The sequence below is a fragment of the Monodon monoceros genome, unplaced genomic scaffold (genome assembly GCF_005190385.1).
Source record: "Monodon monoceros isolate NGI ecotype Baffin Bay Population unplaced genomic scaffold, NGI_Narwhal_1 Super_Scaffold_7, whole genome shotgun sequence".
NCBI classification, from domain to species: domain Eukaryota; kingdom Metazoa; phylum Chordata; class Mammalia; order Artiodactyla; family Monodontidae; genus Monodon; species Monodon monoceros.
Genome location: NW_021703784.1, coordinates 61,568,776 through 61,592,480, shown reverse-complemented (window position 1 = coordinate 61,592,480; position 23,705 = coordinate 61,568,776). Strand labels below are relative to the sequence as shown.

The window sequence follows — 23,705 nt, the reverse complement described above, 5'->3', positions numbered from 1 at the left end:
AAAATCTTGATAGATTAGAGAGCTCACTTTGAGAGGTTACAAAATAGCAACTCTTAAAGTGCTTACATTTGATTCCCTTTAGTGGTGAAAAGGTTTAGGAATAATATTTGAAGATTGGAAGGACAACTAAAAGAGAACAAGTGAACATTTAAGCCTGGAGTTTGGAAGGGAATTGTTTGCATACCAGATTCTAGAGGACAGTTGTGTGTCCTGGGAAAATCTGTGGCTGTGTGGGCACTAGGGGCTGACAGGGCAGAAGTGATTCCTTTCGGCCGGTGTGGGCATCGTCTGTCAGGAGATGCTGCAAGTTGGCAGGAGGACATGGCAGAGAGGTAGCCAAGAGGGAGTCAAGCTCAGGAACTTTATGAAGGTCTAGGGCAGTGGATAGGTCTAGGGCCTGTGAACTTAAGGGCCTAGGCAGGAGCAAACAGGGCACAGACTTTGGTGAGGAGACTAATTTTGGTTTCTTTAAACTGTATCCCTGTTAGAGGACAAAAGCTTAGAATTTACTCCAGTGAGTATAAAATGAGAGTTTTGCTGCCACAGATTGCGTTTTGGGTGGGATATAGGGAGAGAGGAAGGTGTACTTCATCAAAACCTACCTACTACTCCATCCTACCCTCTCTCACCTTTCTCCTAAGTTTGCTTAAAGCTCTAGCCACATCAAACCCCTCACACTTCTCAGGATGTGTTCAGCCCTTTCAGGGCCTAGTCAGAAGTCTTCTTTGCCAGAGTTTGCCTAGACTCCCCAGAGACTTAGTCCATTCCTCCTCCAGGCACCCATAGCATTTGTTACAGTATTTGTTCATTCCTTTTTTTTTTTTTTTTTTTACCCCCGGTGGTCTGTGTTATCATTATCCATTTGTTTTCCACTTATTAAAATTTGCTTTCATTGGAGGCATGAACCATGTACCTCTCCCAATACTCCTTCTCCCTACCTCGGTTCACACTTTGGAGTTCGTGTGACTCCTTGCTTAGCTTTACCTCCCACATACACATTTCAGGTCCTTAGCCGCTGTTCCATCTGTCTGCTTATTTACTGCCACTCCCTAGGTTTCATCCTCATGCCCCTTTCACCCTTCAGCTGTACTAAATTCAAATTTCTTGAAGTTGGTTATGGCTTTCCCTTTACTTCTAAGAAACATATTACTTGTAGGGCAGATTACAAACTCTTTAGCCTGAATATTTAGGGCCTGCCTTAATTTTACCCTAGCCAGACTTTTCAGTCTCATTGCTAACTGATCACTTCTCTGAGCCCTCAACTCTAGCCAAACTGGCTTTTATACCCTGTCCTTCTCCTTCTTCTACAACCCCTGTCTAAATTTGTGCTGTCCTTCAGGCCCTCCTGTTCTAGGACCATCGAAACTTCTGGGTCTTTAAATTCCCAGAGAGTGCCTTTCATTTGGCAGCTCATTATGTCTTATACTGTGGCCTTTATCAGATTTATTCATCTAGACTGTATGTGAGGATAGGTGCTTCCCTCTCCAGCACCTGCACAGAGTAGGTTTTGGTTGGTAAATTTTCCTACCTTATAAACTGTCTAGGTAGAACCTCACAGGTCTACTGAATCCCATACCTCTCTGGCATGGTGACTGCAGTCTGGGCAGGCAGGACAGGGACCTTCCTTTGTTCTCTGTGTGTTTCTTGTGCTGGGGGCCTGTGCATTTGCCTCTCTGTGTCCCTGCTACTTGGGGAAGGTACCATTGCTGTGCAGGCCCAGAGGCCTGCAGTGTCAGGCAGAGGGGTTGGCCTTTGATGAGTGAGCAGTGGATGAGGGGTGGGGATGGGAGGAAATTTGAAAAGAAGGGAAGGACATCGTCTGCACAGCTCTTCCTTGCCTATGACCTGGATCATTCCATTCCTTGCCTCTGAAGCTGTCCTCAGCTTACATTCATGTTCAGAGCAGTGTTCTGACTTGTGGATCTCAGGTCTGCTGAGGGTCAGAGACTAGCTCTGGTAAGGAATGGTGACCACAGACCTCCTGCTGTTGCTACTCCTACACCATACACTGGGGTGATGCCCTATAGAAGCCCTCAGGTTAGGAAAGAAGATCCCATGACGTCTGACACTTTACATTATAGTAACGTCAACTCTTGGACACAGGTGGAGTTTGGTTTTTGTTCCTGCTGTAGCTAAAGCCACTTTCCCTCTAGCCCTCAGTTGGAGTAGCTGGCTTTGTTCCTTTTTTCGGTGGCCCTAAAGAGCTTGAGGCTTGACTCACATTCTTCCCTTAGCTGTGTCCTTCCACAACTGACTAATTCTAGCCTCTTATCCCTCCTTTTGTCTGGGAGACTGATGTATTGCCTCTTCTCTGACAGAAAGTTGTACAAGCGCTATGCCTTCCTGCGCTGTGATGATGAGAAGGAGCAGTTCCTCTATCACCTCCTCTCTTTCAATGCCGTCGATTACTTCTGCTTCACCAATGTCTTCACAACTATCCGTGAGTAGCCCTGGGCTCCCCACTAGCCTTCCCAATGCCAGTCTTCATGAGCCTGTCTGAGGCTAACTTACTGTCCCCTTTTTAAAGAAAGATTATCACTTGTACTTTCTTCTGTGGGGAGAGAGGTGTACTTGCCCTCCTTGGAGGTTGTATTTTCTCTCAAGCTTCTTACTCTTGTTCTGAACTAGGGAGCTGAGCGCTTTTGGCCATTGTGTTGTTACTGTGGCCCTGGGCGCTGGGGGCCTAAGGTGGAGTGGGGTGTGGGAGGTGAAGTTCACTGCCCTCCCTGCACACCTGTAAAGAAACCTCCCTCTTGTTTTGGGCTGAGAGAGTCATTCAGCATTACAGAAAGTTTCAGAGTAGCCCCCAGGGAACAACAGCTCTTCCTGAAGTAGCAGAAAGAACTCCAGATGGCAGTGGGAGGTTTGGGTCCAGGCCCTGTTCTGCCCTAACTCATTATGGATCTGTGAGCGGTGTCTACTCCTGCAGTGGGGCTCGGTCTCCCTATTTGCAGAGCGAGAAAGAGGGTTTAAAATGGTCTAAGGAAGGCCCTTGGAGCCTCAACTTTCTTTGGTGCTAGGATGCTTTGTTTGGTGGGGGGTGGTCTGAATTTGCCCCATAACTAGTTGTTTGGCCAGTGACTCAGCAGCTTCAGCAGTGTGGACTCTTGTTCTATATGACACCCATCCTCCTTCTCAGAGAAAAGGGTTGTAGGCTTCAGTGGAAGCAGCACTGGACTGGAATATAGGAGACCTGGGGGAAACTATTTCCCTCTCAGTTCCTCAGAAAAGGCATTGTGATACCTGCCTGGCCTCTCTGGAGATTGTTATTAGAGTCCTTGAGATGATAGATAGAAAAGTGCTCTGAAAAGCAATTCAGTGCAGTGTTGAGTTAGTGTTGAGTTAGATATTGTTTAAGGAACAGGTTTACTTAGCTCTGAGCTTGCAGATGGGCTTGGATTTGGATGTTTGGGTGATAACCCTGGGAGGAGTGAGATTGAGGGGAAGATTGGCTAATATTCCAAGCCAGCCAGAGACTGGGTCCTCAGGACCTGCTGCTCCAGGCTATGTACCAGGAACCCCAATCATGCCAGCACACCTGGGGCAGGTCAGGACCCTCTCAGGTATGGGAGGGATTCCCGATCCCCTCCAATGCCTTTGTGGCTTCCCCTAAACAGTGATTCCTTACCACATCCTGATTGTACCAAGCAAGAAGCTGGGGGGCTCCATGTTCACCGCCAACCCATGGATCTGCATCTCGGGAGAACTGGGTGAGACACAGATCCTGCAGATTCCCAGGAATGTGTTAGAGATGACCTTCGAGGTACGTGTTATCCGGTGACCACAGCCCCAGGCTCTATGGGGATCGGAGTTTCAACAGCTACTTTGGGAAGCTCTCTCCAGGGTTTTAGAGGCCTTGCTCTATACAGTGTTACGCTTCAGCACAGCTGACCTGTCCCAAGACGATCAGAGGCCAGAGCCAAGGGTTGACCTGAGGATGGGGGAACCTGCCCTGTCTAAGTGGTTTCTGGCTGGAAGGCACCCATCTGGACTTGCATACCTCCTTGTCCATGGTGTATTGAAAAACCCCCAAGAATTCTTTCAGCTGCTGAGCCCAAATGTTCACAGAGAGCTCAGACTGCTCTGCCATTTCCAGAGCCTTCTGCTCCCAGGCCCTAGTCTTCCTCCAGGTAGTGGTCTCTTTCTTTCTTGGCATCGTGCCTCATGAGGTAGTACTATACTGCCAGCTTTGGCAGTAGGTGGAGCCATGAGCTCTGCCCCTGCAGATACTGGGGGGCCACGTTGCAGGGAGCCAGTCAGATGTGTGCCTCTGAGGAGTGTGGCGCTTTTCTTCTGTTTTCTTGACCTACCCCATCTTCTTTGTTTGGCTGTTCTCTCACAGTACCAGAACTTGGGGAAGCTCACTACGGTGCAGATAGGCCATGATAACTCTGGGCTGTATGCCAAATGGCTTGTTGAGTATGTGATGGTCAGGAATGAGATCACCGGACATACCTACAAGTAAGTGTTCCCTCAGCTATGCCCTGAGACAGTGGGGCTAGGTGTACCACCAGGGGCTGTGTTTGATGCTTGGGTATGTGGGGTTCTCAGGGAGACCTTTTAGGTTGTGATAGGCGGAGGCAACTTCCTGTTTGGCTCTGCCTCATGCCCTGAAAAGAAATAGAAGGAGGGCTTTACAAGTGAAGGTGTATGACATCGCTGTGCACAGGTTCCAGGCCACCTGTCACTCGGGTGGCTTCCCTGATGCCGCACGGTGGGATGAGGAGCAGGGCCTTGAGGATCCCCAGCCCGGTTTCAGATCTTGTCCTCAGGGATTGGCTTTTTGATGGCCTTTGCTGATCAGGGACGCTGAAGGAGCTGGCAGTTCTGACAGGCTATTGCCTGACCCTCAGGTTCCCGTGTGGCCGGTGGTTGGGGAAGGGCATGGATGACGGAAGCCTGGAGCGGGTCCTAGTCGGGGATCTGCTCACATCCCAGCCTGAGGTGGACGAGAGGCCATGCCGGACCCCGCCCCTGCAGCAGTCTCCCAGCGTCATCCGGAGGCTTGTTACCATCTCACCCAACAGCAAGCCCAGTAAGTGGGAGATGGGGCTGGGCCCTCATGTTGCCCTGCCTGGGGAATGGGCAGATTTCTGGAAGTACTGATAAGGGAGCCCAGATTCCCCACAGCCTGTGCAGCTGCCTCAGGAACCACCTCTGCCGACAAAGACAAAGCAGCCCCAGGCATTTGTCACCCTCCTCTCATGAATCAGTTGGGGGGGAATTGGCACTCTCGTTAGAGGACTGGAAGGAGAGGGGAGAGCTCCTGGATCCTGGCCTGGGTCCTCTGTGCTATTTGTATGTGCCCCTGTAGAGGAGAGGGGTTTACTTTCTGCCCTTCCCCTTCCTGGTTCCTGGGCTTCACTGTCAAGGCTTGGCACTCTTTTGGTTGCCAAAAGTTCCAGAGCAGAGTGGAGAAGAAACTTGACCAGCATCTTCTGGAGACAGAACTCTAAGATCCTAGCTTTTGCTTTTTGTCCTAAGATTTTAGGAAGAGCTAGCTCAGCAAAGTTGGGTGGGCAAGAGCCACTCTTCCCAGGGTCCAAGCTGCCCTACCTCTCCCGTGGGTCTTCCTATGTCCTCAGTCTTTTGCTCAGTCAACTAAGTACTGTTAACCTGAGACTGGATATCTGCTTGATTTTTATCAGAGCTGAACACTGGGCAGATCCAGGAGTCCATCGGTGAGGCAGTCAATGGCATCGTGAAGCACTTCCATAAGCCTGAGAAAGAGGTGAGCCTCCCTGCCCTCCAACCCAGGGCCTTATATTGAGTAAGAGAGAATAATCTTGTTCCAGGCCCATGTGCTGTGGACAGCCCAGCACATGGAGTGTGTGCCTCAGTTAGTTTGAGATTCAGCAGATTCCTTTCTCTGGGGGCCTGTGCCTAGGGTTGCCCTGTTTTCCTTACTCACTGACAACCCAGCAGAGTCCCTGGGTCTCCAATGGACAGTATATTTCTGTCCTCTTCTGAAATTGTCTGGGTCTCCCTGAACATTGGCCACATGGGCTTTGTCCCCTGCTGGGGGCCCAGAACCATCATCTGTTCATTCAATAGCTACTTACTGAGAGCTGCTCTAAGTCAGGCCCTGCCAGGTGCTGGGGAGACTAGACAAGGTCCCTGCATGTCTCTTGCTGCCCTCCCAGGTGTGGGCAGTGGGCTGGGGATGCAGTGGTGGGAGGGCATCTTGGCTGAGGCAAGCCTGGCATTCTCTTCTGTTTCCTTATATAGCGAGGTAGTCTGACGCTGTTGCTTTGTGGAGAATGTGGCCTTGTCTCGGCCCTGGAACAGGCTTTCCAGCATGGATTTAAATCACCGCGGCTCTTCAAAAATGTCTTCATTTGGGATTTCTTGGGTGAGTTGGGCTAGGGTGTGAGGGTGGGAAAAGCATGCAGAGACATGGGGGAATCATCAGCATAATGTGGGTGCTGACCACTGGGGTCTGAGGTACAGAAGCCAAATCAGGTGACTCTCAGGTTAGATGTGTTTGTTTGCCCTGGCTTTTCTCGGAGGTAATAACAGAAGCCCTCCCACCCTTCGCCCCTCATCTCCTGAGAATTGGACAGGAAAGGTTCTTTCCAGGCATCTGTCATATATAATACAGGCTTAGTCATGACTCCTCACACTTCCTGCTCATAGGTCCAAAAGACCAGTTGCATTGGAGTCCAAGCCCTGTGTTACACCCCCTTGGAGAATTTGATGCAAGAAGCTTCTCCCTCAAGAGTTTTGTTGAGAAAGGACCATCTTTATATCAAGGGCCACATAAAGAAATTTAAAATAGAGAGATAGGGAACATAAGGATCATTTTTTATTTTTATTTTTTTTAAAGTACCGATTGTTTTAATTTATTCAAAGTGAAAATAAATATCCATATGGAACATTTTATAAAGTAAATGGTTTCAAAATAAAACATAAAGACAAAATGGCCAGTTAAACCATACTATCAAAGTGAATGAAACACAAATTTTCAAATTTTTCAAACTAAATATACATAGTCTCTCTCGTTTTCAGTTGAAGATGCCATATTGAACGTTGGTCAGTCATGTGTGATTTTTAGGATGCCTTTAGAATTGAAGTCTGAGACCACAACTAACAAAAAGCAAGCACTTGGCTGCTTCACAGCAGGATGCAGATTCCTCTTTCTCAGCAGAATTCCAGACATTCATAAGGATTATTTTGAAATGTGACCAGTGGCCTCAGAGCACTCATGTTATTCCTACTAAGTTACTTGCGTTGACACGGAGGTAGGCCTGTGGCAAGAGGCCTACAGGACAGTCAGGGACAGGTCGGTTTTGAGAGCCCTTGTCACTGGCAGGCTTGTCTCCTCTTCACAGAAAAAGCACAAACCTATTACGAGACTTTGGAGCAGAATGAACTTGTTCCTGAGGAAAACTGGCATACGAGGGCCCGGAACTTCTGCCGTTTTGTCACTGCGATCAACAATAATCCCCGGAACATTGGCAAGGATGGCAAGTTTCAGATGCTGGTGTGCTTGGGAGCCAGGTACTGCAGCCTCATGGCCCAGTGTGCACACAGCCAGCCCTGAAGGTGGTGCTGGAGGCCCAGTGTGGTGCGGGGGTGGAGTGGCTAATGGCCAGGTGCCCTTGGGCAGGTGAGGCGTTGGTAGAGGCCCTTACTTTTCTTCATGCACCACGCGTGTGTGTGTGTGTGTGCGTGTGAGAGAGAGGAGTAGGGTGGGGATGAAAGCATGTATGTAACTGGGGAGGAGGGGCCACATTTTGATGCGAAGGAATAAAACCGTCCCCCTGACAAAATTTGAAGTAGAGTGTATATATCTAGTAATTTCTTTAACAAACATTTGAATGTGCCAGGCCTCACGGAAGGTGTGGGAATAGAGCTGAATAAAATACGGTCTCTACCATTTAGAAGTTCACCTGTCCTGATTATTTAGTACAAGGCAGAAGTTTGGGAGAGTTCAAAAAAGTACGCTTTCATCATGTTTGCTGAAAATGTAGAGAAGAAGGATCAGAGGAGGCTCAGGGAGTAGGTGGTATTTGAGGTGAGCCTTAACGGGAGGGTAGACGTGAGGAGGGAGCTTGAAGCAGACAGAACTAACAGAGAGGCCCTAAAGGAAGCAAAGCATGTGGGATCAGGAAATAACAGGTGGAATGTGGGAAGGAAACACTTTAAGGGATAGGGGCCATGGGGAGCTGGGACAGAGTTGATTTTTAATCAGGGGACTGAAATGATAGTGATTTGATATCATGGATGGTATTCATGGGCAAGATTGTTAGGGGTTATTCCAGTGGGTCAGGTGAGAGCACGAAGCCCAGATAAACAAGGCAGTTTTTATTTAGGCTGTGGAAGGGAGGGAGTTGGCATAGTGGTTAAAAACAGATTCAGGAACCAGATTCACCAGGTTCACATTGCAGATCAGCCACTTACTAGCTGTGTGCTCTTGGACAAGCTGCTTAACCTCCATCAACCTCACTTTCTTCATCTGTAAAGTGGGGATAATAATAGCACCGATAGCACCTACCTCACATCATGGGGTTGTCATGAAGGTTAAATCTCTTATAATGGTGACTGGCACATGCTGAGTGCTATGTGGATGTCAGCTTGCAGTGTTATTCCTGGTGGTGGTCGCTGTGGGGAGGAGCGACGATCTAGGAGAGATTGGCTGTTGAGATGGAGGAAGTGCTGCTGACAGGACATGGTGTCTTGTTGGTGGGGTTGTCTGGGGGGCTAGAGGGGGACGCAGAACAGGCCTTCTGGCAGATGACAGGGCCTGTTTGGGTCAGGTTGGGTTGGCATCCCTAGGGCTCGGTAGCCCACAGTGGGAGCCTTTTAAAGCTGTGTAAGACATCTTCGCCAAGTGTGCTTAGGGGAGGGAAAGGGGGCTGCGGGGAGATATCTGCTTCTCCAGCTTCAGACTTTGTTCAGGGTGTGATGGAGCAGGTTTCCCCCTTGGGCTTTCGCTAACCGTCTCCCTTCCCTTTCCCTTCTGACGCATCTGGACTGATCCTTCCCTGCCAGAGATCACCTCCTGCACCACTGGATCGCCCTGCTGGCTGACTGCCCCATCACCGCGCACATGTATGAGGATGTGGCGCTGATCAAAGACCACACACTTGTCAATTCCTTGATCCGCGTGCTGCAGACACTGCAGGAGTTCAACATCACGCTGGAGACATCCCTGGTCAAGGGCATCGACATCTGACTTCCCAGCACCAGCTAGCAGCAGGACCCAGAGACTCGCCTGTAGCTCTCCCCCCTTCTTCCCAAAGGGGCCTACGCGAGTTGTGCAGGAGATGAGAGGAGATGTACACTCACTGTAAAAAGAAAAGTAGAGGATTTTTGGAATAAATAATCTATTTTAGAGTTTATTTGCTGATTTGCTTTTTACACACTTTCATGTGAAAGAGTGATAGGGAGAGGGAGACGAGGTTGGTGCCGCTTATTTTGAAGCTGGTGCCCTCCCTCGCCGTGGCCACGCGCTGGAGCCTGCGGCCTCCCTGGACTGAGCCTGCGGCACGTGCGGGGCAGTTCTGCTTCCTCGTCCCCGCCGCGTTAATGAGGCCATTCCACATTGTTTTTAAACTGATGTTTTCTATATTAACATTATTATGGATATTTGGCTTTCACGGGCCACATACAGGTGTGCTGAGCAGGAAGCCCCAAACTCCACTCAAAGGGATTTTTAGTAGTGCCTCTGCAAGCACTGATGAGTCAGCTCCATGTCTTTTCTTTTTTTTGTCAGTATTATTTGGGAAGGAGACATGCCAGGATGTATCGTCGTGCAGAAAATCAGTTTCCTCTTGGCACGCAGTTGCACAGAAGTAAACATAAGCACGTTTTAACAGGTTTTCCTTTTCTTTCTTTTATGTATTATTTATTTAACCCTCCATTGTGTGTTTTAAGTCTTTTTCTTTTTTCTAAGGAAAGAAAAAGCTGTCACAGTCTAACTGGCTATGTTATCATTGTTAAATTTATGTTATTTTGCGACTTAGAAACCAGCTGCAGTATGGCCCACTTAATAAAACACCTGAAACAGAACTGTGTGGGTCCCTGACTTTCATGGGGTATTGCGAGGAGTGGGTAGTAGAGGGTGCAGTTGGGTCTGTCTGAGAGAACCAGGCTGTAGCGTCGCCTCCCAGGCCAGGACTGCCCAGAGGGCCTTGTGTGTCCTGGGTCCTACCCACTGCGGCACCAGGAGCTTTCCTGGCTGTTTGAGAGGGATGCATCCCAGGGTTAATTTCCCACTACCCAGAGGAGGAGGCTGAGGCAGAGAGGGGAAAAGACCTGGCCAAGGTTGCAAAAGTTGTCACTTGACCGAGACGGGATGGGCCATTTCTTGAAGGGTAAGAAAGACCAGGTGTGGGAACACGGCACAGGAGACCCTGTCTGCCCTCGGGAAGGAAAGCTTTTTCTTGAGAGAAGATTTGCTTTTTCCCAGGATGGCAGGTGATAGAGCTTTATAAGGGTCCCGGGAATCAGCTTCCTTTGGTTTTATTCTTCAACCAAGCTGCTTTGGCAGGAAGCTCCAGAAGTGTAGCACAATCAAGTACAGCACCTCAAGCCAATCAGTGTCCTCTTTTATGCTTCCCTGACTTTGCATGTTCTGTTCTCTGCCTGGAATGCCTCCCCTCTTGTCCACTTATGTTCTTTGTTGGGGGTTTCCTTTCCCCCCCCCCCCCCCCCCCCCCCGCCCCGGGCACGGTTAATCATTCTCTCGTTGTGCTCCTGTAGTTTCTTAGATGCTGGGACTTCCTCTCTGGGTTGTTATTACCTGCTTTCATGTTGGGCCCACTCCCTAGACTGAGCTCCTAGAGGGCGGGGAGGGTCTCTTATTCATCTCCTTCCGTGATGACAGTGCTCAGGTGAGGCTTTTTAAAGAGGTGAGGAAAGCAACTGGAGGCTTCCGGGACAGCTGCAGTGCACCGTCCTGCCGGCAGGGGGTGTGAGCGGGTGGTGGGAGTCTTCAGGTTCTTTTGAAAGTGGAGCAGGTAGGCAGTGCCTCTGGAGCATGTGCATGTTGTGGGCCGAGATCAGAGATGACCTTAAGCCAGGTGCTTTACACATACCTCTCCCTTTTACTCACAACTCTGCAAGGCAAGTTTAGATTATTCCCAGTTTATAGGTGAGGAAATCGAAGTTCGGAGAAGGTTGGTCACTTGCCCAAGGCCACACATCATGTAAGTAGTTTGCAGTTACCAGACTGTTTCACTCCAAGCTTGTGGCTTTTCCATTGACAACTACTCCCTTATTGGATTCAGGCCTCTGCTCAGATGTCCTTAGAGAGACCTATTCTGACCACTCTAAAATACCAACGGTCACTTTTTCCCCCTATTCTGCTTTATTTTTCTTCCTAACATCGGCAACCATTATACTAATTATTTGGTAATTCTAAATGTAAGTTTTATGACGGAGGAACCCAATCCACTTTGTTCATGAAGTAGTAGCTGGCACAGGTTATGTACCTAGTAGGTGTCTGTGGAATACATGAATTCGTTGGCACTGGTTAACATCACAGACTATGGGCCAAAGTCCTTTGGTTGAATTCTTGCTCTGCTACTGGGACTTAGAGCAAGCTATGTAACTTTTCCGAACTTCAGTTTACTCACCATCGATGAAATGGGAATGGTAATAGTGGCTGCCTCATAGGTTTGTTGTGAGGACTAAATGACTCTGCATATATGCCTGGAATAGGTCAGTGGTGTGTAAATGTTGGTCGTTGTTATTACCCCATTGTATCAAGCCCTGTCCTGGTTCCTGACTGAGACCCAGACTCTCTGTCCTTGAGGAGCTCAGAGGCAAGTGCTGAGCTCAAGGCAAGAATATGACATCAGGGAAGATACTGACCACAGTGAGTTGTGCTTACGGTGGAGGATTGTCCCAAGAGTGGACATTGCATGTAGAGTGAACAGCATGTGCAAAGGCATGGCGATGTGAAGGTGCCTGCCGTACCGTGAAGCTTGGGGAAGTCTAGTTCTAGAGTCAAGTCCGAGACAGGGAGGAGAGCATATGTGTGGGCTCTGCATCCGCAAAGTGGGAGGCAGGGAAAAGGCTGACAGGTATCCCAGGGCTTTGAACATTGCTGGTGCTCAGTAGACGTGGACTGAATGAAAGAATGAACCCATGCTGCAGGCACAAAAATGAAAGCCATACCACCAGTATGTGGCATTCCTTGTGCACATTTACACCTGTGAAGAATGTTATTGATGCTCTGGCCCCTCCTTCTCTGACATGAGAAATGGAAACCTGTGGTCAGAGCATAACTGCTGGGCTGAGACAGGACAACTGTGTGGCCTGAACAGGTCACTGGCAACATAGGCTCATAACCAACGTGTATGGTCTACTGCCTGGCAGATTCACCCATGACCGGACCACGTCTCAGAGGAGCAAGGGGAGGGTACTGTTTAGGTAACCTGGGAGTATTTCTCCTCTGCCTTCAGCCACCGGTCGAGCCGGTTAGAGTTAAATGACCTTCCTGGATGTGGTCATGGGTCTAACTTGTAAAGTGGTCCAGTGGGTCCTGGCTCTGTGTGATATGTGCAAGCATCCAGCACTTGATTATGTGCTTTGACGGAGGATGCTGGTGGCCTCAGTCAGCCAAAAGCAGTAGAGAAGCAACACCCTTTCCAGCAGACGCTGCTGAGAAGGTAAGTGTGAATCATGTTTTATAAATCAGGGCTCTCCTGGAACCATCTGTGTTCTGCTCCTTCTAACAGCCGATTGTGCTATGAATATGAATGTCTCACTTTCTACTGCGTTTTGTTTTATAATCTGCAGCAAACCCTTTTCGGAATGATGTGTGATATAAGAGAACAGACATGTTCAGTAGCTCAATGTTTCAAGGACACTTGAGTCAACTGCCTCTCAAGCAGCTCCGGGTAGATCAAGTGCAGTCAGTGTGCTCAGTAAGCAGCGCTTCCTGCCTCGACTTCTGCACCCGCTCTAACTCAGTGCTTCTCAGACTCTGAGATTTCAGGGACTGGTCAATAAACAAGCAGATGAACTCAGTGAATTGTTACGAAGTGAGCACCCTTGTAACCACTACCCTGGCCAGGAATAGAGCTTTACCAGTCTCCCCAGCGTCCTCCAAGCTCCCCATTCCCCATTCCTGTCCCAGCCGCCTCCCTCCTTCCAACTTCTTGACCTTTACAGTAATGACTTCCTTGAGTTTCTTTTATTGTTTTATCACCCAAGTGTGCATCCCTACACACTATAGTTTAGTTTTACTGTTTTGTTTTTTTTTTAGACTTGATACATCTCTCTTAATCTAACGAGTTTCCTCTACCCCTTTCTTTTCTTTTCTCTACAGTTTATCTGTTGAGGAACCTGGGCAGTTTGACCTGTAGTTTTTCCACAGCCTGGATTTTGCTAGTTTCACCCTGGGGGTGCAGTTCAATGTGCTCCTTTACTCTCTGCACTTCCTGCAAATCAGCAGCTAGATCCAGAGACCTGATTTGCCTCAGGTTGGATCCCTCTGATGATGAGACTCTAGGCAGTGTATGCTCATTTACCAGGAGGCACCTCATGACTGGTGTTCACTTTTATTGGTGTTGGCAGTCACTGATGCTCAACACCTACATCCGGTAAGTAATTCACTGGGGGTTGCAACATGGGGATATTCTAATCTATCATTTTGTTTTCATTTATTAGATGGAATAATTTTATAAGGAGATGCTCCCCCCTCATCTATTTGATTTCTCAGTAGAGTTTGTATAGGAAAGGCAGGATAAGTGCTTAATTCTTTCCTTTTATTTACTCAACTTTTAAGACAATAAATTGGACTGGTTCCCTGCTATCCTCAGAAGGTGGCTATTTAAAAAAAATTACTATGAACTTATGAATAAACATATTTGATGGGTTTTATTTCATTGCAATTATTGTCTTTATTGTCCCGTCTTGGCTGTTGGGAGCCTCTTCAAGTTGGTTGGCTCCTGAGTTGTTTGACAAGACTCTGGTGGTTGCTCTCTGGCATTTCAAGATGTCCCAAGCTCCTCTTGTACATTTTCCGTCCTAAACTTGGAATCAGCTATTTCTCTAGGAAGCCCTGGGTTTCACGTGTGTTTTACCCATCCCCTATGTATAAAGGCAGCCCTACCACCTCCTGCTCTTCAGGCTCAATTATTTCTGCCAAGATGGTGACTCCTTTCTTGTCTGCTGGTCCTCAGACATGGAATGCAAAGTGCCCTGGTGGCAGCTGGAGCCTATAGTTCAATGCACCGGGACCTAAAGAATGTAGTTCTGTGTCCCCTGGAAAGAGTGTGCTCCCTTTGGAGATCAGTGCTTCCAACCCCACAGAACCCAGAGCTGCAGAAACAGGAAGCACAGTGTCCCCCAGTGGGCCCTTGGAAGTGATGGTAAGTGTGGCCACTCCTTCTTCTGCCCCTTGGTTCCTGGAACCATGTATTCTTCCTTAGGGACGCAGCAGCACATGAAAGTCTCTGATTTAATGAATATACTGGATCCTGAAGGATGGCACCCCACCCTTGAAGATTATTGCCTCAGGTTATTGAAGCTAGTGCTTCAGTTGTGCCTTTAGTAGGCCATGTCAGGACTCTTTGAGGTTGGTAGCGTCTGGATGGTGCAATTAAAAAAAATCTATCTATCTATCTATCTGTCTATCTCAATCACCAGTGGATCCTAACGTCACGGGCCCACTCCCTAACTTGCCTCACTGTGAAGTGGTGCGCTGGTTGAATGCTATGCTGCATGTAATTCCGTACCTGAGGATCAGGTACTCTCTAAGCTTCTGGATATTGGTGCTAGCTGAGGTTCTGTGGGCAGGAAAGGCAAACATTTTCAGAATAGATCTCTGTCCTTGTGAGGATGAACTGCAGGCTCTCCCAGGATGAAAGGGGCCTGACATAGCTGATTTGCCACCAAGTGGCTGGTTGGTCTCCTCAAGGAATAATGCCATATCTGGGGCTCAGCTTTGGTCTCTTTCGCTGGCAGATTGGACACTCAGAGGCAGCAGTAGCTAGAGTAGCTTTGGTACATGGGCGTCCGTGCTGGTGGGCCTATGCATAGCCTCCATATCTATCTTGTGACCAACTCCATTCATGTGCTTATTGTGCCCGTTCCAGGGTGGCCAGTGACAAAGTGGCTGAGTCATTTAATCTACTTAGTTCACTTCTCTTCTGTGGTGGATGCTGTCTGGTGGGTGGTGATGTGTGACATACTGGCTGTCTCCTTCTAAGAGTCCAACCACACCCCTCTACCCCAAACCTTCTTGTCGCTAGTCTTGCAGACCCTTTCCTTCCAGTCCCCTGACTAGCCAGCTAGGCCACGGGCCACTGCCCAGGAATGTGTGTCCAGCCTCTTGTATACAGCTCTCCTTCCATAACCAGGGTCACAGTCTGCAGCTCACTGGGAAAATTTTCCCTTGCTTCCGACTGTCTTTCAAGGCAACTCCTGAATGTGACTGTCATGCAGCCACTGTCCTTTTTGGCTTCCACCCACATACCAAGCTGACCTACCAGCAAACCAAGGTTACCATTTCCATCTTACAATGACCTACTGCTGGCTGCACCTGACTTTATGACTTGGCCAGCTTGACAGAACCCAGTTCATAACCGGAAGTTCTTGATGTCTTTTCACTTGAGCTCATGGATAAGCATTTCATCTAAACCAGGGCCCAGGGACAGGAGCTGCTTCTCAAAAGGTGTGTAATTCTCTGCTGTAGATGGCATGACTTTGATCCAGAATCCCAGGGGCCTACTTTGTGATTCTTTCCCTGGGGCTTGCAATGAGCTCTAGATTGCATCTTTACCCATCATTGACACTTCCAACACTATAGAGTCTGCTGGATCGTATGACCCAAGTGACAGGCTATTTGCTTAGCAGCTTGGACCTCTTGTAGAGCCCTCTTCTGATCCAGGCCCCACTCAAAGCTGGCACTTTCTGTGTCCCCAGAGAAGAATTCCTAGTTGTGGAATGTGGGACCTCCAGAGACCAAAGAGGCCTTCCAGGTGCTGAGCTTCCTTCTTTGTGGTAGAGGATGAAAGAGGCATCAATCGGTCTTTTAATTTGAAGGGGATATTCTGGCACACCCATGACCACTGGATAGCTAAAAACTTCAGTGAGGTAGCAGGTCCCTGAGTCTTCATAGGGTTTATTACCCACCTACTAGAGCATGTGTCTTAAGGTCTCCAATAAACTAGCCACCTCTTGTTTTTCCCACTCAGTCACTATTTATTTATTCTTTAATAAATTCCTTAGGGGCGACTCATAGGAATGTTGTTTCCAGAGTTCTTACATGTTTTACTTGAAGGTCAGTTTTGCTAGATATTAGATCTTGGCTCACATTTTCTCTCCTTGGATATCTGAAATACATTATTCTGTCTCTGGCATGAGTTATTACTGTCAAAAAGTCCAGTGATCACTTTATTTCTTTTTAAAATCACATGCTTTTTTTTTTTTTTTTTTTTGGCTAAATGCTCAAAATGCTTTTTCTTTAAAGTTACATAATTTTACTAAAATATAACTTGGTGTTCGTTGTCCTAGGTCAATAATCTCAGGTACGTGGTGTGCTCTTCCAAATGTGAGGGGCCTTGGGTGATTTTCCTTTCACTGTGAACAGAACACCCATCTTGGAGGAAATAAGTGCTCTGACCCAGGTCATGCTTTTTGTGGTTTGACTCCAACTTAAAGTTTTAGATACCATCTTGGCATCTTCTCTGCTGATGAGATACTCCCTTAGCTCCATCTGGGCCTACTGCCACTCTGCACACTGAGAGAATGACCTTGTTCACAGGTGGTCCAGTAGGTCAGTCTTCTGGCCTGACCCTTAAAACACCGAGAGTATTTTCATTCACTTTTTCATTCATTTATCCAACAAATTTATGAGTCCCAGTTATGTGCCACCCACTGTTCTAGGCACTTAAGCAATTGTGAGCAAATACTAACTATTAGAACTAATAAACGAAAGATTGGCAAGGTTTCAGAATACAAGATCAATATACAAAAATAAATTGTATTTCTCTACAGGAGCAATAAACAAACTGAAGTTAAATTAATAAAACAATTTATAATAGTATCAAAAAAATAAAATACTTAGGAACCTATAACAAAAGTGTAACACCTATGTATACTCTGAAAACTACCAAACATCACTGAAGGAAATTAAAGGAGATGTAAATAGATATGCATGTTCATGGATCAGAAGACTTAATACTGGTGAGACGGCAATACTCCCTAAATTGATCTATAGTTGAGTGCAATTCCTACCAAAATTCCATGTGACTTCACAGAAATTGATAAATTAATCCTAAAATTCATGTGGAAGTTCAAGGGACCCAGAATAGCCAAAGCAAGCTTGAAAAATAAGAACAAAGTTGGAGGACTCACATTTCCTGATTTCAAAGCTTACTGCAAAGCTACAGTAATCAAGACAGTGTTGTACTGGCATAAGGATAGACATATAGATCACTGGAATAGAATTTAATTCAGAAATAAATTCTCACATTTACAGTCAACTGTTTTTTTAAAAAAAAATTTTATTTATTTATTAATTTATTTGGCTGTGCCAGGTTAGTTGCGGCATGCGGGATCTTCTTGTTGCAGCATGTGGGCTCTTAGTTGCGGCATGCATGTGGGATCTAGTTCCTTGACCATGGATCGAATCTGGGCCCCCTGCACTAGGAGTGTGGAATCTTAACCACTGGACCACCAGGGAAGTCCCCAGGCAATTGATTTTTGACAGGGTGCCAAAATAAGTCAGTGGGGAAAGAATAGTCTTTTTCAACAGATGTGCTGGGATGACTAGATATCCACATGCAAAAGAATAAAGTTGGACTCCTACCTAGCACCACATACAAAAATGAACTCAAAACGGGTTTCAGGGCAGGTCATGCTCATGTGTGGTTTCTTAGCTGGGCTGTTTCTTCTCTCCAAAGTTTTAATCAAGTAGGCATTGAGCATGAGTTCCATGTTGGTACCTTTGCTGGCTGTGATGAGAACAGAGGTAAATCATACTGGGCTCTCCCCCAGGCAGCCTCCCACACATGTCCATGTGCTGTCTTTGTCAAGGGCAAAGTCCATGGACGCGGTGACAAGAATAGCGATGACCATGATGGTGATGATCGCTAACGTTATGGAGTACTAACTCTGAGCCAAGCACCATTCCAACCACTTTACAAGTATTTCTCATTTGATTCTTTTTTTTTTAAGTTAATTAATTAATTAATTCTATTTTTGGCTGTGTTGGGTCTTTGTTGTTGCATGTGGGCTTTCTCTGGCTGCAGCGAATGGGGGCTACTCTTCGTTGCGGTGCGTGGGATTCTCATTGCGATGGTTTCTCTTGTTGCAGAGCACAGGCTCTAGGCTCGCGGGCTTCAGTAGTTGCAGCACACAGGCTCAGTAGTTGTGGCTTGTGGGCTCTAGAGCGCAGGCTTAGTAGTTGTGGCGCCCGGGCTTAGTTGCTCCGCGGCATGTGGGATCTTCCCGGGCCAGTGCTCGAACCTGCGTCCCCTGCATTGGTAGGCGGATTCTTCACCACTGCACCACCAGGGAAGTCCCTCTCATTTGATTCTTACAAATATTATTATCCCTGTTTCACAGATGAGGAAACTGAGGCACAAGGGAGGTGGACTGACTTGCCACACAGCTGATAAGTAGCAGAGCTTCTGAGAGAGGGGCTCTCAGGGAAGGCTTCCAGGGGAAGGGGCTGCACCTGTGCCAGGCCTGGGCTGATGACATTGATAGAGAGGAAAGAGGCAGGCGTCATGGTCAGCTGGGGCAAGGTCCTCACCTTGACTGCACTGGCCACATGTCTCCTTGGAGTCCTGTTGCTGACCTGACCACACTGGGCTCAGCAGCCCCGTGGAACTCTGGGCCTGCCGTGGCCTCCACAACCCACACTGCCCTAATGAGCATCTCCTCAGCCTGGCACAGAGCAGGAGCTTGCGGGTAGTTGCTGGGGTCCTAAGACTTGACATTTACACTTGCTCATGGCCTGAACTCCTAACTTCCATGGCACTTCTCTTACTGAAAATAATTTAATTACGAAAGCAATACAGAGTCATTATAGAAAATGCACAGCCATTACACATGTAATGGAAAGACAAAATGGAAGAACTGGCTCTGGCTACTAATTCAAGCTGGAGGAGGTGACTATTTAAAGGGTTCTTGATGGTCTTTTGGATATGAAAGGTCAAGATATTCCTGCTGGAAAAAGCATGTTCCACAAGGGAGACCTCACACTCTGCATAAGAAAATGAAGGACTTGAAGGATTTGGTGGTTTGGTGGAAGGTAAGGACCCAGAGTGGGGTCCTGGGCCAGAAGTGAGGGTATCCTGAAGGGACCCAGCCGCTCTGTGAGAGGCAGGGGTCAGAGAAGAAGAATGTCCGGTGAGAATCCCCCAGAAGCAGGGTCAGCCAGGACACACTGGAACAGAGATGCTCCCGCTGATTTTAAGTTGTCTACCACGCCATGCAGAGCTGTAGTCCTTCAGCAGTGCCTCATGTAAGACATTCTTTGGAGAAATCAAGGAAAAAGGACAATGTTCCATGTTTGTGTTAACTAAGGATAGAGAGAAGGAAACAGCTGTAGAAAGTGGGATGCCAGGGAAACCGAGGGCGGCAGGAAGAGGAAATCAGAGTAAACATGAGAACTAGGCATCTGGAAATTTGCACCAGTGTTGGGGGAGAGCATTGGAATTTGCATATATATATACTTGCTTACGTACATTTGCTATATACTTTCCTTAGTATATAAGATGAAGGTTTCAGCCATTTTTATTTAAATGTTAAAAGAAAGGGTGATTCTGCAAGGCTGGAAGACTGGGGGATACAGAGATGGCTTGGGCTACAAGATAAACAAATGGAGGAAAATAAAAATCCCACCACTCCCCACCATGTAAAGAGAGTAACTCTTTGTAAAGAGAGTAACTCCAAATATTTTGGTGTATATACCTTTAGACTTTTTTCTACACACTTAAATCGTTCTGTATCTAATTTTAAAAGTTGATTTAATGTGCACATCATTTTGAACTCTGCTTTTTTCCACTTAACATGGTATTAAGAGCATCCTTCCTTTTCAATAGATAATTCATCTTGGCATCATTTCTAGGGGCTGTGTAATATCTTGTATGGGGATACCATAATTGACCCACCTGATCGCACTACCAAGGCTTAATGTTTTGATTTTAGCTGTGTTTTTATGAAAGTTAGACATGCTCATAGTTTGAAGAATCAAATAATTCTATAAACCTTGCTATGAAAAATCCTAGCAATCCCTTACACATTCTCCCTCTGCTCAGGAGCAGAAGCAATCACTTTCACGTCCTATTAAGCTAATTACTTTCGTATTTACTCCTGTGCCTCTAAACAACTGCCTCGAATTGCTACTTGTTGATTTTTTTATCTTAGGTATTATTTTCTTCATTTCTTGCTATGGAAATTGAGGACTTATCTCACTTTCTTCCTATATTCCCGGGACACATCTCCCCATTCTCATGTCCTCCCGATAAAATGATATGGTAGTTTTGGCTAGATCAACATGTAAAGTTTACATTATTATGGTTATGTAAACACTGTTGACTGCTGCATGATGTAGTAAAATATGATGAATTGTCCTTTCCTCCACAAATTTTCTTTTCTCTGGAGTTGTCTTGTGTTGCAGGTTGGTGTTTCCAGAAAGCAAACTCTGAGATGGGTCTTAGTGTGTAGGATGTTTCAGACAGCATTGAGGATTTGGGAGAGAAAGAAGTCAGACTGCCATGCAGGCCAAGCACAGCCCTGACCGATGCCCTGGGAGCTCTGGAGCCAGAGTGGAACTTTGGAATGGTCCCTTCAGTGCTTGTTTCCTTGCATTAATCACTAATTTAACCCCAGATCCTTGGCCAGTTGTCAGAAGCTCCTCTCAATGCATTAGTTTGTACCAGACAGTCAGTGCATTCCTGTCTTCTTAAAGAAGTCTCTCCTGGACCCTTGGACCTGCTCCAGGCGGGACTGGTGGCTCCTGGGGCTGCTGTCATTCTGGGCTCTCATTTCACCATCACCCTGGGCTTCAGGGCATCACATTGTATAAAGGTTCTGGTTACTGTACTCCCCTGTATTGGATATTCTGTTTTCCTGTGTTCCATGCTGTCTTCCTTCTTAGTTTATTCTCTTGTTTTCGTGGAGCATATCTTCCAGTAACATCCATAGAAAGTAGAGTAATGGGCCATACATTTTTCTGAGATCTTACATATATGAAAATGTTGTTATTCTACCCTTACATATTCCTAGTTTGGAAAAAGATAGACTTCTAGCTTGGAAATACTTTTTCTCAATTTTAAATGCATTGCCTCATGCCTCCTAGCTTCCAGCATTGCTACTGAGAAGTCCAAAACCACTCTGATGTCTGACCTTTTGTATGAGACTTTTTTTTACCTTATGGAAGCTTGTGGGATCTTTTCTGTCTCTGATGATAAAATTTGCCTACGTGTGTGCATGTATGTGTTTTCTTTTATCCATTGTAGGCACCTGAGGGGCCCTTTCAATTCATTTGCAAATTCTTGGGCTTCATGCCCAGGAAATTTTCGTAAATTATCCCTTGGCTGTTTTCCTCTCCTTTTTCTGTTTTCTTTTTCTGGAATGTCTATTATTGAGGCACTGTATGTTCTATACTTCATCTTACCACTCACTCATTTTTCCATCTTTTTGTTTTTATTTTTGGAAGATTTCCTCAGTTTTATTATCTATCACTTTTCTAGTAAGTTTTTAAAATGAAACCTGACATGTAAACAGCAAAGTGCACAACTCACAAGTATGCATTTAGCTCAGTGACTCATCAGAAACTGGAAACACTTGCATGACTCCAACCCAGGCCAAAAAATAGATGATTATTATTACCTATTATTACCTTTCATGCCCCATTCATCACCACTCCCTTCCTCCCCCCAAATCATCAGGATCCTAACTTCTAACACCATAAATCAATTTTGTTGTTTTCAAGCTTTAGCGTGCATCAGAATCACCTGGAAGATTTGTTAAAACAGATTTCTGGCAATCACTTTCTGAGTTTCTGATTCAGTAGTTCTATGTTGGAGCCCAAGAATTTTCATTTTTAACAAGTTACCAGGTGCTGCCGATGCTGCTGAGAACTACTGGCCCATTCTTTAACTGAAAACAAATGGAATCATACCGTGTGTCCTCTTTGGTGTATGGTTTCTTTTGTTCAAAATTAACTTTGTGAGATTTATCCCTTTTTTTAAAAAAATGTAGCTGAAGTTCATTCATTTTAACTACTGAATAGTATGACTGTACCGTATAGTATGAAGTTATTTATCCATTTTGCTGTTGATGGTCACTTGGGCTACTACCAGTGTTGGGTTATTGTGAATAATGGTGCTAAGAACATTCCTTTAGAGTATTTCGGTGAAAATGTGCATACATTTCTGCTGGGTATATACATGTAGGAGAGGAATTGCTGGTAGGCAGCATGTGTCAAGTTCTTTTCCAAAACAGCTGTAGCAATTTTTACTCCCAACAGCAGGTTGTGAGTGCTCTCCTTGCTCTGCATCCTACACAATACTTGATATCGTCAATCTTTTTATTTTTAGCCATTCTGGTAGGAGTGCAGTGTTCTCTCATTGTGGTTTTAATTTGCATTTCCATGATGACTGATGATATTGATTACTTTTCCATAAGCATATTGGCTATTTGGATATTCTTTTGCATGAAGTACCCATTCAAGTTTCTTCCTCATGTTTCCATTGATTTATCTATCTTTTTCTTATTGACTTGTGATGGTTCTTTATATATTCTGGATATGACTATTGGTAATACATATTGCAATAATTTCTTCCATTCTGTGGTTTACCTTTACTCTGTTAACGGTGAATTTTGATAAATATAAATTTTTGAGTTTTGTGTGTGTGTGGTGAGAACACCTGAAATCTATTTTAAAGTAAATTTCCAGTATATAATACAATATTATTAACGATAGTCATCACACTGTACATTAGATCTCTGGGCTTATTCATCCTACATAACTGTAATTTTGTACTCTTTGACCAACATCTCCCCATCTCTCCCACTTCCCTGCCCTTGGTAACCACCATTCTACTCTCTGCTTCTATGTATTCAACCTTTTTAGATTCCACATGTAAGTGAAATCATGCAGTATTTTTCTTTCATTCCTGGTTTATTTCATTTAGTGTAATATCCTCCAGGTTCACCAGTGTTATCACAAATAGTAGGATCTCCTTGTTTCTTAAGGCTGAATAAAATTATATTCATATATTGGGGCTTCCCTGGTGGCACAGTGGTTAAGAATCCGCCTGCCAATGCAGGGGACATGGGTTCGGGTTCGAGCCCTGGTCTGGGAAGATCCCACATGCCACGGAGCAACTAAGCCCGTGCGCCACAACTACGGAGCCTGTGCTCTAGAGGCCGCGAGGCACAACTACTGAGGCCGCATGCCTAGAGCCCGTGCTCCGCAACAAGAGAAACCACAGCAATGAGAAGCCTGCGCACCACAAGGAAGAGCAGCCCCTGCTCACTGCAACTAGAGAAAAGCCTGCACACAGCAATGAAGACCCAATGCAGTCAAAAATAAAATAAATTTATTCAAAAAATTATATTCATATATATATATATATGCACACACACACACACACACACACACACACACACACACACAAGACATAGAGCAAGCCGACAAAGAAACGGATATAGGAATGGATGAAGAACAAGCAATAGCAAAGAAACCTACAGCTGAAAAAGATAAATTGTAAATTATACTCTCACTA

The 23,705-nt window shown here is 46.1% G+C and overlaps 1 protein-coding gene across 1 annotated transcript in view; it reads left to right on the top strand.

Moving 5' to 3' along the window:
- LOC114886743 (DENN domain-containing protein 5A) overlaps nucleotides 1–10,011 on the top strand; it is a 28,088-nt gene extending 18,077 nt beyond the window's left edge. Inside the window, exons 8-15 of the mRNA XM_029207664.1 lie at nucleotides 2,319–2,440; nucleotides 3,618–3,763; nucleotides 4,343–4,461; nucleotides 4,854–5,035; nucleotides 5,649–5,731; nucleotides 6,229–6,352; nucleotides 7,332–7,500; nucleotides 8,995–10,011. Coding sequence (XP_029063497.1) covers nucleotides 2,319–2,440; nucleotides 3,618–3,763; nucleotides 4,343–4,461; nucleotides 4,854–5,035; nucleotides 5,649–5,731; nucleotides 6,229–6,352; nucleotides 7,332–7,500; nucleotides 8,995–9,178 — 1,129 coding nt within the window. The 3' untranslated portion in view covers nucleotides 9,179–10,011. The remainder of the gene's footprint in view (nucleotides 1–2,318; nucleotides 2,441–3,617; nucleotides 3,764–4,342; nucleotides 4,462–4,853; nucleotides 5,036–5,648; nucleotides 5,732–6,228; nucleotides 6,353–7,331; nucleotides 7,501–8,994) is intronic.
- Nucleotides 10,012–23,705: the final 13,694 nt, after the last annotated feature.